General features: G+C 37.8%; 1 protein-coding gene across 1 annotated transcript in view; it reads right to left on the bottom strand.

Moving 5' to 3' along the window:
- Positions 1–16,742, bottom strand: part of GALNT14 (polypeptide N-acetylgalactosaminyltransferase 14) — a 171,111-nt gene that overhangs the window by 23,298 nt on the left and 131,071 nt on the right. Inside the window, exons 7-9 of the mRNA XM_015818526.1 lie at positions 14,329–14,416; positions 9,480–9,564; positions 5,005–5,108 (exon numbers count right to left, since the gene is read on the bottom strand). Coding sequence (XP_015674012.1) covers positions 5,005–5,108; positions 9,480–9,564; positions 14,329–14,416 — 277 coding nt within the window. The remainder of the gene's footprint in view (positions 1–5,004; positions 5,109–9,479; positions 9,565–14,328; positions 14,417–16,742) is intronic.

Raw genomic sequence — 16,742 nt, 5'->3', positions numbered from 1 at the left:
TCAAAAAGAGGGCTATATTTTACCTTCTTAGATTTGCTTCATTGCTTTGCATTGTTCCCCAGGCCTGTTATCTGCATGCATGTTCTTCCTGCATAACTCCAGCAAACTTTCATTTTCTTTTTCAGACTAGCTATTGGGCCAGTTCCATTACACAAAGACACAAAGCTAGTTTGGCTTTCCATTTTTAGCACTGATACTTTGGGGACTGCTTGATTATATGACCTTGATTTCCTTGGTGAGAGGAAATTTCAGTAGAAAAGGGCAATTCAGCAAGAAGCAGCATGGCCCACAACTATTTGTATATACAATCCCCACTTATTAAAAAAGAACATGTACTGTATAATGACACACTAATGTACAAAGCTTCAAGGGGAGAGGGAGACAATGGATGAGATTGCCACAGAACAGGAGCATCTGTTTCACTGGCTCACTAAGCTGTTGCATCTCTGAAGACAAGGATTATTTTTCCTTACTACCCACACTCCCTTGAGGTGACAAAGTATTAGTGCCAGCTTAAGATCTGTTTCCCTGCTATCTCCATGCCTCCCTTCCTTTTTCAAAGCTGTAGCACTGTTAGCTTCCTCTGCTCTGTAGCATTCCTGCAGCCACAAATAAAAGCAGCAGTATAACCCACACAATTTGGTCAACCCTTCTAGGCAGGCACAACAGGAACCAATGTCACTACCTTTCCCCTTCAACAGTCTGGGAATTTCTTAGAGAACAGAGGCAAAACAAATGTGTCATACAGCCAACCCAAGATCCCAATTGCTGGTACCATTTTTTAAATCTTAGTGTAATCCAAAACCCATTAACAACTGCTAGGCATGGTGGCTACATATTAGCACCATCTTGGAGAACAGGTAGGACTAGGTGTATGTGCTCCTTGCAGCACCTGGTTGAGCTAGACTAAAATGGCCATGATCTGATCCAGGATATATCTCTTCCTATTACATTAACTTTCTCTTTGATCAAGAAAGGACTAATATAATGGTATAGTTCATAACGTTCAGCTATCTTCTCTTTTTCTGATCCTCTATTGGAGTTGGAATCACAGTTCAGAAGTTGTTGTTATTGTTGTTGTTAGTTGCGAAGTCGTGTCCGACCCATCATGACCCCATGGACAATGTTCCTCCAGACCTTCCTGTCCTCTACCATCTTTTGGAGTCCATTTAAGCTCACACCTACTGCTTCAGTGACTACATCCAGCCACCTCATTCTCTGTCGTCCCCTTCTTTTATTGCTCTCGATCTTTCCCAGCATTAGGCTTTTCTCCAGTGAGTCCTTCCTTCTCATTAGGTGGCCAAAGTAGTTGAGTTTCAACTTCAGGATCTGGCCTTCTAAAGAGCAGTCAGGATTGATCTCCCCTAGGACTGACCGGTTTGATTGCCTTGCAGTCCAGGGGACTCGCAGGAATCTTGTCCAGCACCATAGTTCAAAGGCCTCAATTCTTTTGCACTCTGCCTTTCTTAGGGTCCAACTTTCACAGCCATACATTGCAACTGGGAAAACCATGGCCTTGACTATATGCACTTTTGTTGGCAGGGTGATGTCTCTGCTTTTTAGTATGCTGTCTAGATTTGCCATAGCTTTCCTCCCCAGGAATACAGCAAAGCCTTTTTGACTTTGCACTTGCTGGGATTGAGTGAGGATACTGGCATTTGCTGTTCAGCAACTCCCACTTGGCTTTTCTTGCTGGTGATACCAACCAATATTCATCTAGGTTTATTATTTTTATGTTTTATCTGCAATCACTGGTGTATCTCTTTCTTGAGTTAGAAGTAAACAACAGATCAGTATAAATATGTTTATACTGTATATTACATAGGGATGTGCAGTTTCAAAGTACAAAAGATGCTATGGAATGGGTGTGGACATGCGGTCCACATCATTCAGCACCTCTATAAAGAAGCTGCCTCTTTCCCTCAATTTATAAGATAATGCTGTGAGCCAAGGAAAAATGCATGTCTGAATTAAGGAAGCATTGATAGAGTATAACACGGTGCATCAGAGCAGACAAGAACATGCTACTGATAACTGAAACAAATATCCTGAAATTGTGCAGCTATTATGTAACCCCACAACAAGACATAGATTCTTTATGGACGTGCCAACAGCTATCATGATCATTTCAAAGCACTTTTTGGACTTTAGAACCTAAGTGCTGTCCTTTCTTAATGTTAAGGCACTTATCTCATCACTTTCCCATTATATCACATTGGCAATTACAATATGGCACCCACTTTGGGAACTTGGGACATTGCACTTCAAGCCATGTACCCTCTGCTCTACACTACAGAATTGCAAAAGATTGCTTGTTTATTTTAAAAGCCCTATATTTCACCTGGTGCTTAAAAGGTTCCCTGGGTAGCAAACAATATTTGAAACAAGCTGCAAATGCAATAGATATTTAAAATAGTCTTCAAAATCCAAACAAATAGCAAGTTCTAAAGCCGCTTCACTATAAAACCAAAATAAAATATAGGACCATTAATTCTTAATGAAATGTTTTTGAAAGAACCATGTTTTTGTGAACCACCTAAGCTGAAGATTTTTCTGCTCTATTGGTAATTGGGTACAGCCCATCCCACAAAGGCTTTTCACAGCAGCTACCTGCCTGCCTTCTTGCTCCTAAAAGATCTGATGTTAATGCCCCAGCTGTCAGCTGAAGTATATGGGGAAGGACATATGGAAGATTTGTCCTGAAGACATCAAAGACATCGAGTCACTGAGGGCTTTCTAAAAACTAGTCTAATGCTAGAACCTTGAATGCAGCTTGGAAACCAACAGGAATTTTTTAGCTAAGCCAAAAGGATTGAGCAATGTGGGCTGGCACGCTTGCTTGATTCCTGTAAGCCGGAAGTCAGAAGAAAGGAGCAGATTGAAAGAAGCAGCAATATTGCCACCCTGGAACACGATGCACCCAGTCAAGCTCTTGCCTAGATTTATTGCTTCTAACTTCCCTTTATTGACTTAGATGTTGAAGTGTTCCCTGGGGTTACGGGGAAGTTAAAAACAAACAAAAAAAATGCTGTCAGAGCATAAACCATCCAGAAACACAACAGATGCTAAGAATCCACCCATGTAACAGGCCCTCCCATGGCCACAATAAAATGTTCTCCCCAGAAGGAAAGCTAGTTCTGTCAGGTGACATGTTAGTACAATATACTGCACTAATTAGAGGCATCCCATGGGAAACCCCTACCAGACCTTTTGAATTAACTCTGTTATGGCCCATTTCTTTCTCTTAAAATGTCTCAGCTTCTGCTGTTGTGGCAGTATCATGAGCATCAAACTTTTTTTTCATTCACCTGTCTTCTTCCTAAAAGATTATCTGCCTCTTCACATGAGTAGTCAGTGTAAAGCTGCTGATGGTAGCAAAAGACAAATATTTTGTCAATGTATTACAAATGAAGAGTTGGCAATAATGGAACTTTTAATGCATTGATAGTACTTTAACAAAGGCACTGTAACAGTTTGTTCATTTTGAATTCTTGCAAATCATAACTGGAATTGACTGATTGATCTACAGGGCTGATAAGCTTCTCCAATCACACTGATTCTGAGTGGCACATAATTTTCCAAATGTGTATGGTGGGTTAAAAACAAAAATATTTCATCAACAGTAGAACTAAAAACCATAGAACACAGAATTCATGAGCAATCTAAACATTCAAACCCCTCATTATGAAGAGGAAGAGATTTTTGAGTCGTATGTATGGGTCAGATTTATATCCTGCTTTCTTTTCAGAAATGCAAACTGGAATAGTTAGCAGCAATAGTCCTCCCTTCTCCCATTTTTCCCAGAACAATAATCTTACAAAATGATTTGGGCTGAGATAGATACCTGGCCCAAGTCACTCTGTGTTGGCCCTTTGAAGTAGGCATAGTCAACCCAAAGGTGTTTTTTCAGGAAGAAGCTGGACTTTCTTGTTTTTCTTTGAAAACGTTTCGCTTCTCAACCAAGAAGCTTCTTCAGCTCTGACTGGATGATGGGGAATGGAAGAATTTATTTATATTCCTTGCAGACAGCTGGGAATTTGCATTCTTTTAGAGAGTTGTTGAGGCCATTTGGAGGTTTACCTGTGTCCTCAAGGTCACCTGGGTAGTGCAAATGTATATGGAGCCTTCTTGGCTACAGGACATTTTCTGCACTGTGTCACTTCACTGTTGGGGATTAGTTTGTGCTGTCTGAATCTCAAACTGAAGCTCAAATGGTTCCTGTAGTTTGCAATGTTTTCTGGAAATCTGTTCATACTCCCTCACCATTTGAAGAGTATTCATCCCAAAGTGCATTGCTAAATGTCTATGGAGGTTTTCAGTCATCCAGGTCATGGTTGTCCCAAAGGTGCTTTTTCAGGAGGCAACAGGACTTTGCTTTTCTTTAAAAATGCTTCGCTTCTCATCCAAGAAGCTTCTTCAGCTCTCTCTTTATAAATCCTTCCATTCTCCACCATCCAGTCAGAGCTGAAGAAACTTCTTGGATGAGAAGCAAAACATCTTCAAAGAAAAACAAGAACGTCCAATTGCCTCCTGAAAAAGCACCTTTGGGACAACTATGACCTGGATGACTGAGAACCTCCATAGACATTTAGGCATAGTCAAGAAACAAACATGGCAGAAATTCCAGGGGTGTTCTTTATAATTGAAAGGCAGAATAACAAAACCTTAAAAGCCTGTCAGTTTCTTCCTGCCTCATCTTATACCAAATAAAATCAAAGTGGGGCTATTTTGATTTTCTTTCTCACACTTTCTTCTTTCTCATGACTGAGTAATATTTCTGAAAGTCTTCTGCCTTCCCCATTCCCAAGCCAAGTCTACATTCCTCTGCCCTTGTCTGTGTTTATGCAGACAAGGGCAGAGGGTAAAATAGAATCTTAGACTCCCTGTTGCCAGTCCAATACTTAACCATTATATTATACAGGCTCTCGTATTCAGGTTTGCAAAACTCCCCCTTTAAATCTTTAAAAAGCCTTTGCTAATAACTGCAAAGTAGCAGTGACTTACCAAAATTTTCCCCACCCCAGATGTCCATTGCAGCATCATATTTTCCCAGATGGTTGAACCAGGCCTTGTCAATTACAAAAAGCCCCCCAGCAATGATAGGAGTCCTGAAAGTTGGGAAAGAAAAGAAAATCTCATTTCAACTCTTTTGTAGAAAGTATTAGGTATGTGAAATAGATGCAGAGAGAGAAACTAACCAATGTTACTTTGTTCTTTGATGTAAGTATGGCCAATGACACTTTTTAAATTTAATTGCACTGAAGGGAGAGGATGTTACTGTTGAATGATTTGCAGTTGGCAAGATCATGATCCCCATCAAAACTCCATGAAGGTTGTAGCATTGCTGGCAAGGAAGAAAAAAATTAGATTCCCATTCAAAAATATTCCTGCCCCTTGTGACACTGAGATTTGGAAAAGGCTAGCATAGAAGCTGCTTCTCAGATAGTGAAAAAGTAGTTATTTCCAAAGCATTAACAGGTTCAGAAGCTCTTCCTACAGAGAAAAAGCAAGCCTCCTCCCTTTCACATTGAAAAAAAAATGGAACAATAAGAATTGAAATTCTGTTGCCTTAAGTTGCTGGGCTATAATTTCCCCTTTAAAACAGAGTATTTATCAATAGTCAAGTGTTCTTCCTAATCAGTTCTTTGCAAGATGTGTCCTTTTGGATTTTCCATTTACAGCCCAGGGTGCTAAAAGAGTACTCCAAGACCTGACATCAAAGGCAGTGGGAGACTTCCCCAAGTCCAACCACTGTATGGAGAATGAGCTTTGTGTGTTTGTGTCAGAAGGTTCACCTTGTTATGGGTCACAAGCCATATTAAGCCATAGGGTGTTTTGCTTGGTTTTGCTATTTCGATATAATATCTAATTAAATAGTAAATCGAACCACTGATTTATATCAATAAATTGATATTAAACAACTCTTGACTTAGCACAAGGTTTCGACTCAACCAGAACACATGTCTAACTGGGTTTCCTAACATGTGCAAGAAAGGAACATAAGAGAGCAAACAGAATAACAGAGTTGGAAGGGATCTTGGAGGTCTTCTATTCCAACCCTGTGCTTATGCAGGAGATCCTATACCATTGCAGACAAATGGCTGTCCAATCTCTTCTTAAAAACCTCCAGTGATGTAACACTTAAAATGTCTGAAGGCAAGCCATTCCACTGATTAATTGTTTTCATTATCAGGAAATTTCTCCTTAGTTCTAGGTTGCTTCTCTCCTTGATTAGTTTCCATCTATTGCTTCTTATCTTGCCTTCTGGTGCTTTGGAAAATAGGTTGACCTGTTTTCTTTGCAGCAACCCGTTAAATATTGGAACACTGCCTATCACGTCATTCCTCGTCCTTCTTTTCACTAGAATAGACCTACCCAATTACTGCAACTGTTCTTCATGTTTTAACTTCCAGCCCCCAATCATCTTTGTTGGTCTTCTCTACACTTTCTAGAATGTTAATATCTTTTTTATATTGTGGTGACCAAAACTGGATGCAATATTCCAAGTGTGGTCTTATCAAGGCATTATAAAGTGGCACTAACACTTCATGTGAACTTGATTCAGTTAATGCAGCCTAGCACTGTGCTGGCTTTTTTGGCAGTGCAGTACACTGCTGGCTCATATTTAAGTGATTGTCCACTAGGACTCTGAAATTCCTCTCGCAGTCACTGCTATTGAGCCAGATTCCACCGATTCTATACCTGTACATTTGGATTTTCTTGCCTAAATGTAGAATCTTACTTTTTTCACTGTTCAATTTCTTTTTGTTAGATAGGGCCCAGTGTTCAAGTCTGTCGAGATCCTTCTGTATCTTAAGCCTATCTTCTGGACGGTTGGCTATTTCTGCCAGCTTGGTATCGTCTACAAATTTGATGAGTTCCCCTTCTATTCCCTCATTTAAATTGTTTATGAAGATGTTGAATTTTCTTTGTATGAATGTAACTGAAGTTTATTTGGATCTTCAGTTGTCCATGAAAGTGAATTTTTAGGAGGTAGATGAAAGGGCAGTGCCCATCTTGCCCAAGCATTGCTTTAGTTTGTCCCATGATGGATGTTTGGTCCCTAAAAAATTAGCCCTGATCAAATGTAGTCTGTGATCCAAAAAGATTCCACTGCATACAAATATTGATGGACCTAAGTAATGTTTCAGAAACTTTTGGTATTTTCCTGTCATAACTTTCCCCCAGTGTGCAATGTGTGGCTAATGCATTTATCAGCACAACCCCTACTAGCCTGAAGTCTGCAGCCCTGATTACAGGTTTACAAGCTAAAAATGCATTTAGCACTTGGGGACTATTTAAGAGACATTATTTCACAGGGGTTATTTTTCCCCCTCTTAGCTGAGAACAAAGGTAAAAAAGGAATACTGAGTAAGATGAGATGCACAGAAAATTGTGCTCTGTGCCTGCCACACCAGTCACTTCATAGGGCACATACTTTCTTCAGTCACCTGGTTTGATGTCTCAAAGGGACTTTTCAGCATTCTAATGATTAAACTGTGATTAATAGAAAAGTTCAGACATGCCACTTTTCTCTGTGTGTGCGTGCGCGCGAAGGTGTGTGTGTTCATGTATACAAGCATATACACCTGGTTTACATTTAGTCACTCACATATACACAATTTATATTTGATAATTTGCTGGGCTTTCAACTGATACCTTATCTCAAGTACAATTTGTTTTTTTTAAGGTAGTAGAACCTTTCACTTGATAGTTTCACAGGAATAAAAAGAAAACCATGTAGAAACTATATGTGGTCCAAGGGTCTAATTCCAGGATGAATTAATTTTAATTGTTACAAGAAAGTTTGAAGAAGTATAAAGGGAGCAATACACTAACTTGACAAGTTATGGAGGAGGAAGTGCTCTGAGATAGTCTTCAGTTCATGATGGTAATTGGGACCAGAATTTCCATAATTAAGCCATGCAGTTTTAAAGAGCAACATCAAGGGACTACATTGCTTAGCAATTGCAAATCTGAAATGGCATCCCCCATTGCTGTGGTTAAGCAAGTTTGCAGTTGTTAAGCCAGTCACAGGTGGGACTCCCACGTTCATTGATATGTCAAAATATAGAGGAGAGAGCAGGAGCCATGGAAAGATAATCCCCCTTAGAGGATCTTTTGCTTACAGCAATGGTATGTGGCCCTGTTGTCCAAAGCCAGGAATTCTATGTCTTGTGGTATTCAACTTTCAATTGAAGATCCTACCAGGATCCTGGAGTATCTCTGAGCAGTTGTTGAACAAGTGGTTGTTAAATGTATATAGGGAAGAAAACTGTACTGGTTAACGATCACAGTAAAGTCATAATGTGTGTTTGTATTTTTGCCCTGGACAATTTTTAGTTAAGAGAATGCTGTTAAGGTGAGAGAAGATATTCTATCACTCCAGCTACTAGAATCATGGTCAGCAAAAAGGATCAGAATGCAAAGAGAAGTTTTTATTCTGTGGTCAATGAAGAGTTAAGTCTTGTTGGGAAGGCATCAACCTGCCTGAAGCACCAAAATTATAGAGTTGGAAAGGGGCACAGAGTCCACTGAATCCAAATCGCTATTCAGTGAAGAATCCAATTTAAAGCCTCCCCAATAGATGGCTGTCTAGCCTGTAGCTGTTGACTCTCACCACCTCTCTGAATAATTGGTTCCACTGTCCAACTGCTCTTACTGTTAGAAGGAAAAAAAATCCTAAATATGCTTTCTTGCACTCTTGATTGATTGAAAGAGCAGCTCTTGAAAAAAAGTTCTTGTTAGTTCTTTCTACTAAGATTGCTGCTTGCATACAGAGATGCTATGCCTCAATTTTATTTGTACTAAATTAGGAATTTTAGGAGTTTTCCTGGTGGGAAATAGGGAATAAAATTTCCCAGTTCTGAGAGCTCATGGTGGTGCGATATTTCCATGATGCAATTAGAGGGCTGGACTTCTCAGTTTTATCACATACACAATGGGCTAAAAGAGATTATATTCAACGTGCAAGAGCTAAAAGGAGGTCAAGGGTACTCAAGTTCTGAATCTAATATCCCTGCCCACATGAGCTGAATGTCTGAAGAGGCATCTGGAGATATGAAAGAGCTTGAACTTAACTAATTGAGAACTCTACCTATTGAACAAAGAGGAACCTGAGGGTGAAGTGTCAGTGTAAGCTCCCATACTCTGCTCAAAGGCTCAAATAGGACTGTCAGCTCTGTACTAATTTTTTATGGTGCATCTAAAAGGAACTGCATGTACCCCATCATGTTTTGTATGCTTTTTTGCTTCTAATTAGTAAAACTATTGGTAATCGAAAACATTCTTATGAAACAATGGTTAAATAGGTGTATTTAGACTTACTTCAACTGAAGTTTCAGAAAAGATTTCCAATAGCTTAACATGCTTAGGGTCAACAGTTAGCTGGCACTCTCCTCAATATGCTGTTTACCCTTTCCCACTTCAAAACAGCTCGTGGTTGCTTTGAGTTTTCTATTTTGAATCCAGTTACTTACTTGATGGGCTCTGTGGGATCTGATCGCTTGGCTTTTTGCTCTAGAGAAAGTTGCTCCCATTTAAAATGAAGACTCCAGTCAAATCCTAAATATGAAATGCACAGAAAGAGATGAAGGAATAGATGTCAACTAGTTGCAATCATAAACTTTCAAGCAGTGTCATTATTTAGGTTACAATAATTACAACCAGGAGTTTGGTAGCAACTTTTTGGAATAACAAAATCTATTAAACGTACCTGACAAATGGTTATGCAGATTCAGGAAAGATTACAAGTGTGTCATCAATTAACAATTTGTAATGCATTAAAAACATTGTGTTTGTTATAATGCTGTTTTCATATTCAGCAGTCTCTCCACTAATTTTCCAAAATAGCTAATTTAAGATCTGTGATAGAGTGTCCTGGGAGGCTGGCTGAGTTAGGTTGATAAGTTTCTGTCTCAGTGCCTGTCCCAAAAGAACCATCTTCTGATTTGACCTGCCACCTAGAACTGAAGATATTCCATTTTCAACCTTGGATGGGGTCCACTTCCCCATTTAAGAATGGTGTTCAATCTTAGAATATTCCTGAACTCACAGCTCCTGTTCCACATCTTCACAACTTCATCTGCATCTTCTGATGTACCAGTTGTGCTCTTTCTTATAGCAGGAGGTCCTTCAGTCACTCATATGCCAGTCATTTCATGGCTCAACTATTGCCATGCACTCTATGTGGAATGGTTTCAAATGGTCCAGCAATATGTGCAGTGAGGGATAAGTCTTGGTAGGCCCATATGACACTGCTGGTATGGGAGCAGAATTCTGGTTACTGATATGTTTCCAGGTGTGATTCAAAGTGCTGGCTATGACTGATTACTTTATGGAGTGCCTATGTTCCATGTGATGTAATCTGAAATAATTGGTAGGCTAAACTCATTTGTCATCTATTTGGAACTCCAGAAGTGGTCCATCTCTGTGGAACCTGGAACCTGAACTCTCCCCCCCCCATATATTTTATTGATTTTTTTAAACATAAATCACTTAATAGTTGGTAAACAGTGTGTTTGCTGGGTTTACATTTGTAAAGAAAAAATCATTAACAATTGGTTTCTATAATCCATAATCTACATAGTACATTTAGTTGATTTCCCCTTTTCCCCAAAATGTCTTCTTTGCAAACCTTGAATTAATACAGTTCTTATTTTGATAAATAACAGTTACATATATGATTTTTCCCCAATATTCCTAGAAATAATGATCACATCAATATAATATTTTTTTTCTATCTAATCATTCTGGTTGCCTCATCTTATATCCTGTTACAGTCCTTATTTAGATTTGTTTCTCCCATAAAGTTCAAAGTATTCTTGCTGGTTAAGATTTTCTCAACAGTTAATTACATTTAAAGATTTTAATCCATTTTTCCCATATAAACCATCTCAACACTTTTACATTTCTTAACGAATAGGTAAAAACGGTAAACAAAAGGAAAAGAGAGCAAGAGTAAAGAAACATAAAAAGTAAAATACTACTTAAAATATATATTCCTCCTAAGCTAATATATATTCATTCCCAAAATTTCTTATTCTTTTTAACCATAATTTAAAATATATTTAATCTTTAAATATTCCATTTAATGTGTCTCATCATATAATCCTTTAACTCTTATTCAAAACATTTTTTCTTTTTTATACATTATAATTTCCCTAAATTCAAACACATTTAATTATCTAAAACATTTCCTTCATCTAAGCCATTTCAACAGTATTATAATATTTATATCAAGAAATAAAATAAAAAGGGGGGAAAAGCATACATTATTATTTAAGGAATTCATCCCTCTTAGAATGACATATGTATTCAGAATCTTTTCTATTTCTTTAACCATATTCAAACAAATGTTTATATATATATATATATATATTCTCTGGTAGATCCCGTCATCTATTTTCTTAATTTTCACTTTGATCTTTTTCCTTTGACCAGTATCTTTCTTGATCAATGTGTTTTTCTGAATCAAAATGTTTTTCCATAAGTTCATGACTGTTGCTGTAGGTATAAGAAGTACATCGAATAAAGTGTCTTTATATGAGGCTTTTGCCTTTCCATGTTTCTTGAAAATCTTTTTCTTTTTCTCCTTCTTTGCTTCTCTTATCACTTCCTTTCTCTCTGATGTTTTCGGTTGCAAGTAGCTTGGGCTGATTGATGAAATACAACCTTTCTCCTGTCGGGTTAGAAGGCTTTCCCCAAGATGAACGGAACGACCACCGTCATTCCAGAGTCACTGGGCCACCCTTCTTTCTTTGCCACCTCTCTGGCAAAGGGTCTCCAGACAGGCCGAAAATTAGCCGCGATGGTGCGGTGGTCCGCAAGCCCGTGACCAATCGCTACTGCGCAGGACCGGAAGTCTCTCCTGGAACCTGAACTTTTAATGAGATTCCCTAATATTTGTATTGGTCCCATCCTGCTGGCATTCTAGAAAGGACCTGGCTGTTCTCCTTGGGTTAGGGTGGCTGAAGAGTTGCCAGATTGGGATAGGTGCTATTAGCCAGATTTTCCACCAGCTCTGGTTGTTTATTTATTATTTCATGATTATTGTAATTTATTTTTATGAAAGCTAATTTGATATAGTGGTTAAGTCAGCGGCCCCCAAACTTTTTGGCACCAAGGACAAGTTTCATGGAAGACATTTTTCCATAGACCAGGGGGTGGGATGATTGCAGTTTTGCTCACTCGCCCACTGATCACCTCCAGATGCGCAATTCCTAAAAGGCCATGGACTGGTACTGGTCCATGGCCCCGGGGTTGGGGACCCCTGGATTAAGGCATCAGGTTAGAACTAGGAGACCAAGACCAAGACTAGGAGACCTGCTTTGGACACAAAGGCAGTTGGGTGACCATAAGCCACTCATTTTTTCTCCTAGGAAGGAGGCAATGGCAATGGCAATGGCAAACCACTTCTGAAAAATCTTGTCAAGAAATCTGCAAGGACATGTCCAGGCAGACTCCAAGAAACAGACACAACAGAAGAGAATTATTTTTTATCCTGTAGGTTTTATTTACACTTCCAAGAATCAGTTTGAAATTGAATAGAATAAATTAAATTAAGTTAAATTAAATTAAAATGCTCTGTTGACTTTTTTCATATTGTGAGTCCTTATGTCAGACTTGTGTCTGTTAATATGTCTGTGCAGAAAAGCATTGCTGGTACATGATGGCATATATCATATTAGAGGAATACCATCTATAGTTTCTTGGGGGATAAAATTGTTAGGAGCAATGATATAACTATGGAGGCATCCAAATTTGCTCTGGGATCTGATTCCTATGTTAGCATCAGGGCTTTTTTTGTCATAGAACGCCCAGAATGGAGTTCTGGCACCTTTTTTGGATGAAACCTTGTAGGGTAGGCAAGGCGGGTTGTATGATGTGTGTGAGTTCCGGCACCTTTTTTTTTTTTTTACAAAAAAAAGCACCAGTTAGCATCATATTCCTGTTGTTTATGGTTGATTGTAAGAATCTACTTTCAGTTGGATGGTGGTTTGAATGCAAGTAGAGGCTTGCCAATCAGTGTCTTAAAAATACATTGTCCAGTTTGTGTTGTAGCTCATTAATAAAGCCTTGAATGGTCAATTGTACATGATAACCAGTGGTGTTCTTTTTTTGTGGTCTTTTTTTTTGTGGTTCCCAAGTTGTGGGAATCAATTTGACTATTGATTTGTTTATTGATCTCACCAAATGAGTTCTGCTTCCTGAATGCCTGGTTACAGCTGTAGTGGACTTGGGATGTTGCTAACAAATTTAGTTTGAGAAATTGAAAAAGTAGTAATATTCTGATATTGAAGACTGGATTCAAGTTGTGTGTGATTTACCCACTTTTTAAAAGGCAATTTCATGTACTAATAAAAATGATCTATATGTTTTTATGTGGTATAGATTTTATATTTTGTAATGTGAGAGAATTTTCATGTCTGTCTGTCTGTCTGCCTGCCTGTCTGTCTGTCTATCCACTATCCATCCACCCATCTATTCCTCCTAAGGTGATCAAAAATCTGATTAACCTTTCATTAATAAATGGCATATTTAGATTCCTCTTTTCTGTATTCTGATTGTTTTAGTAATATTTCATATAATTTCTTTTTGATGTTTTTGTATCTTATATTTCTTCACTTTCTGTAAAATTTGTTAGGAAATATTTTAGATTTTCTTTAAAAAAACAATAAGACCATTTTATATTTCTGCTTTGTCTTAGTTGAAGATTATCGTGGTTGTCTACTACAAGAAATATTTATAACAATTCTGATGTGATGATCTTACATCACATCAGAATTGTTATAAATGATCTTAAATTAGCAATGATCTTACACTAAAGGTTTGCTAAGAAAAATTAACCCCCCCCCCAAAAAAAATCCTGACTAAAATATACTGGTCAATTAAAAGAATTAATATCTTAGTATATGAGGCTGGTTTGCTCTTCCATTTTTTGGAAGTAAAAAAAAATACTGGAAATCTTTCATTAATCATTGTTTATTTCACTAAACCAAGAACCTATAGCTACGAACCTCAGAACAAATACAATGTTTAAAAATATTATTTTGGCATTGGCATTAACACCAGACTTTAGTCTATAATTGGTAGGTATAATTTCCTATTATGTGAATGATCTGATAAACTATAACCATGGTTTTATTTTTTGTTTATGTGAATTGGGGAAAATATATTAGCCAATCCAAGCTGTGGACTGAGTTAACACATTGCGAACAATACTTAGCAGAATGGCTTTATTAATTCCATACCACTCAACATTTCTTATACATTTTGTTCATATGCTTGTCTAAACTATCACAGGTCTATGGTTGATTACAAACTCACCTCCTCTTAGATCTGAAGAAGCTGCCACATAAGCAAAGGTGTCCAAATTGATTATATCAATAACTGGACTCACCACATGGCTTGGATCCTGATAATAACAAAGAAAGCAGGTTAAGTTTCTGAAAGACATTATCTTTTTAACACAATTAATGTGTCCATGGGAGATGATTTATGGGCTTTTCTTTTGCTTATTGATTATATGGACGACCTATTGCATTTCCAAGCACTGAAACTAATATATAATATACCTGGGGAAAATATGATTATACAGTATCATCAGATGCAATGACGACAACTAAGAAGGTAGTGAAAGTGGCAAAAAGAGAGGTCTTTGTAGGATACAGTTAAGAATTAAAAAGCAATAGAATATAATATGTTGGTTCTGTTTCAGGTTCAACATTCTTCCACATATTCTTTCAAGTTTAGTGCTCTTTATTTCACCACACATATTACAGCATACTAAAGACAGTCACTAAATAGTGTTTGTGACCCTGATTCTTGCTATTTGGAAAGGAAAAACAGTTTCTACTACAGCTAGCCCATTCTAGCCAAGAAGGAGGAATGCTGTGCTACTAGATCAAAATCAACAGAGTATCATTTTGGGGAAAACAAATGACAGGCTGCCTTTTGTTGTTCTCACAGAAAGGCTGTGCATCATCCCAAATGATGCCATGTGGCAAAAAGCTTGTGAGTTATTTAAAAAGGGATTCCTATCTCAGAAGAAATCAATTCATTATTTAATGAGTTAAAAAGGAGAAAAATAACCAGAATCCTAGTTCGATTGATACATTTGTTACTATAGTGATGTGGGAATCTTTTTAGTGTATCTGAATCTTTTTCTGCTCTCATATGATCAGCAGTTGGAATTTATGCACCAACTGACCATTTTGAGATCTTTTCTGAAAGCATCAGTAGATAGATACAGGATCCTTCCATTTGAAAGAGGATCTCCCAATGTATGAATGAGTTTATTGGACACCAGATTAAATAGTGCCTCCCAACACTCAATCCAGTTTCAATTGACTAACAATGGCTGTACTCTCTTGGAATTCTGGAAATTAAAGATCACGTTTCAAGAGTGGGATGGTAACATGAAGAACAGAAGCATTCATAAAAAGCAAGGAAAGGATGTCAAAATGTGTTTAATGGCTTTTTAGACAGCAAAACATTATCTTCCGTGATAATTACTTTTTACAAACCCTACATTTATTCTTCATTGTTCAGAAAGTGTAGAGATTTTGTTCAGTCATTTCATGGAGAATTATACATATTTTGGAACAGTTTGTTTACTTCTCACAATGATTTCCATCTTGCCTTTTAGGATAACAATTTTCCTGAAGCAGATTACAGTCAATATAAAATTTGTAAAAAATGAAATTATTATTTAAAACTAAAATACAACAACCATAACACAGGGATGAGACGAAGGGAAGGCAGATTCCCATTAAAGCAGGTTTTGGGATGGATTTCACCTTTCTTCTTTATTCTTTTTACAGAGATCCATATGTTCAAATGATGTTTTTAGGATAATCTGTGCCTTCCTTCTTCTCTTTCTATTTATGTATTCTTCTCATAGGGCAGTTAGTGGTGGAAGGGAAGGGAAGGTTCCATCTGAGCAGAATTATGAGATGGTCTTCAGATCCATTCCTCTCTCTCCTTTGCTTGGGATCCTTCCCAAAGAGCATTCATGGTTATAGCCTAATAAAGGGAGGATCTCATCAAATCACTAAGCAGATCTATCAATTTGGAACATATTCCTATGCTGGGATTGCAAATACATACTGTATATACATACATGCATACATACACAATAGGTGCTGTTAACTGCTAATGGGTCAACAAGAAAGCAATCAAAGGGAGGACATGCTTGAGACTTTTCAGACGATATATTAAAAATATAGTTAAAAATAATTATCTTTTCATAAATGTGAGGGTTCTATGCTTTCCAAGGACTGGACACAACACAGCATAACAAAGCTGTACACAATGCTTTATTGCAGCAGATACCTTCTCCAACAACAGGCTATTGTTTTGGGTCAGTTCTAGGCTTTGCAAGGTGAGGTTGCCATGTTAATATGTCTTTAAGGCTCAGTCCTTTATATGCCGTCTTTTAATACTCAGTTTCAAAGCCTCAAGGTCCGTAAAGTAACATACAATCTTTGCCTTTTTCCAAAAGTTTTTATACTACTTGGGATAAAATGCTTTCAGTATGATTGCTCCTCTTCTAGTTGCTGCCAAGCTCCAGGCAGGAATCCCACCAAGAAATGCTGCTTAACGTAGCTTGTGGTGCTGGCAGTTGACTGATATTCATCTGGCCTGCGTGTAACAGTTGTCAGTCTTTTGATATCATCTCCTGCTTCTTCACCTGTAAGCTGTTCCTTATCTCCTTTTCTTGTACAATACCTCTCTCTCTC

Source organism: Protobothrops mucrosquamatus, unplaced genomic scaffold (assembly GCF_001527695.2).
Source record: "Protobothrops mucrosquamatus isolate PMUCROS unplaced genomic scaffold, P.Mucros_1.0 scaffold_138, whole genome shotgun sequence".
NCBI classification, from domain to species: Eukaryota; Metazoa; Chordata; class Lepidosauria; order Squamata; family Viperidae; genus Protobothrops; species Protobothrops mucrosquamatus.
This window is presented reverse-complemented; position numbering and strand designations above follow the sequence as displayed.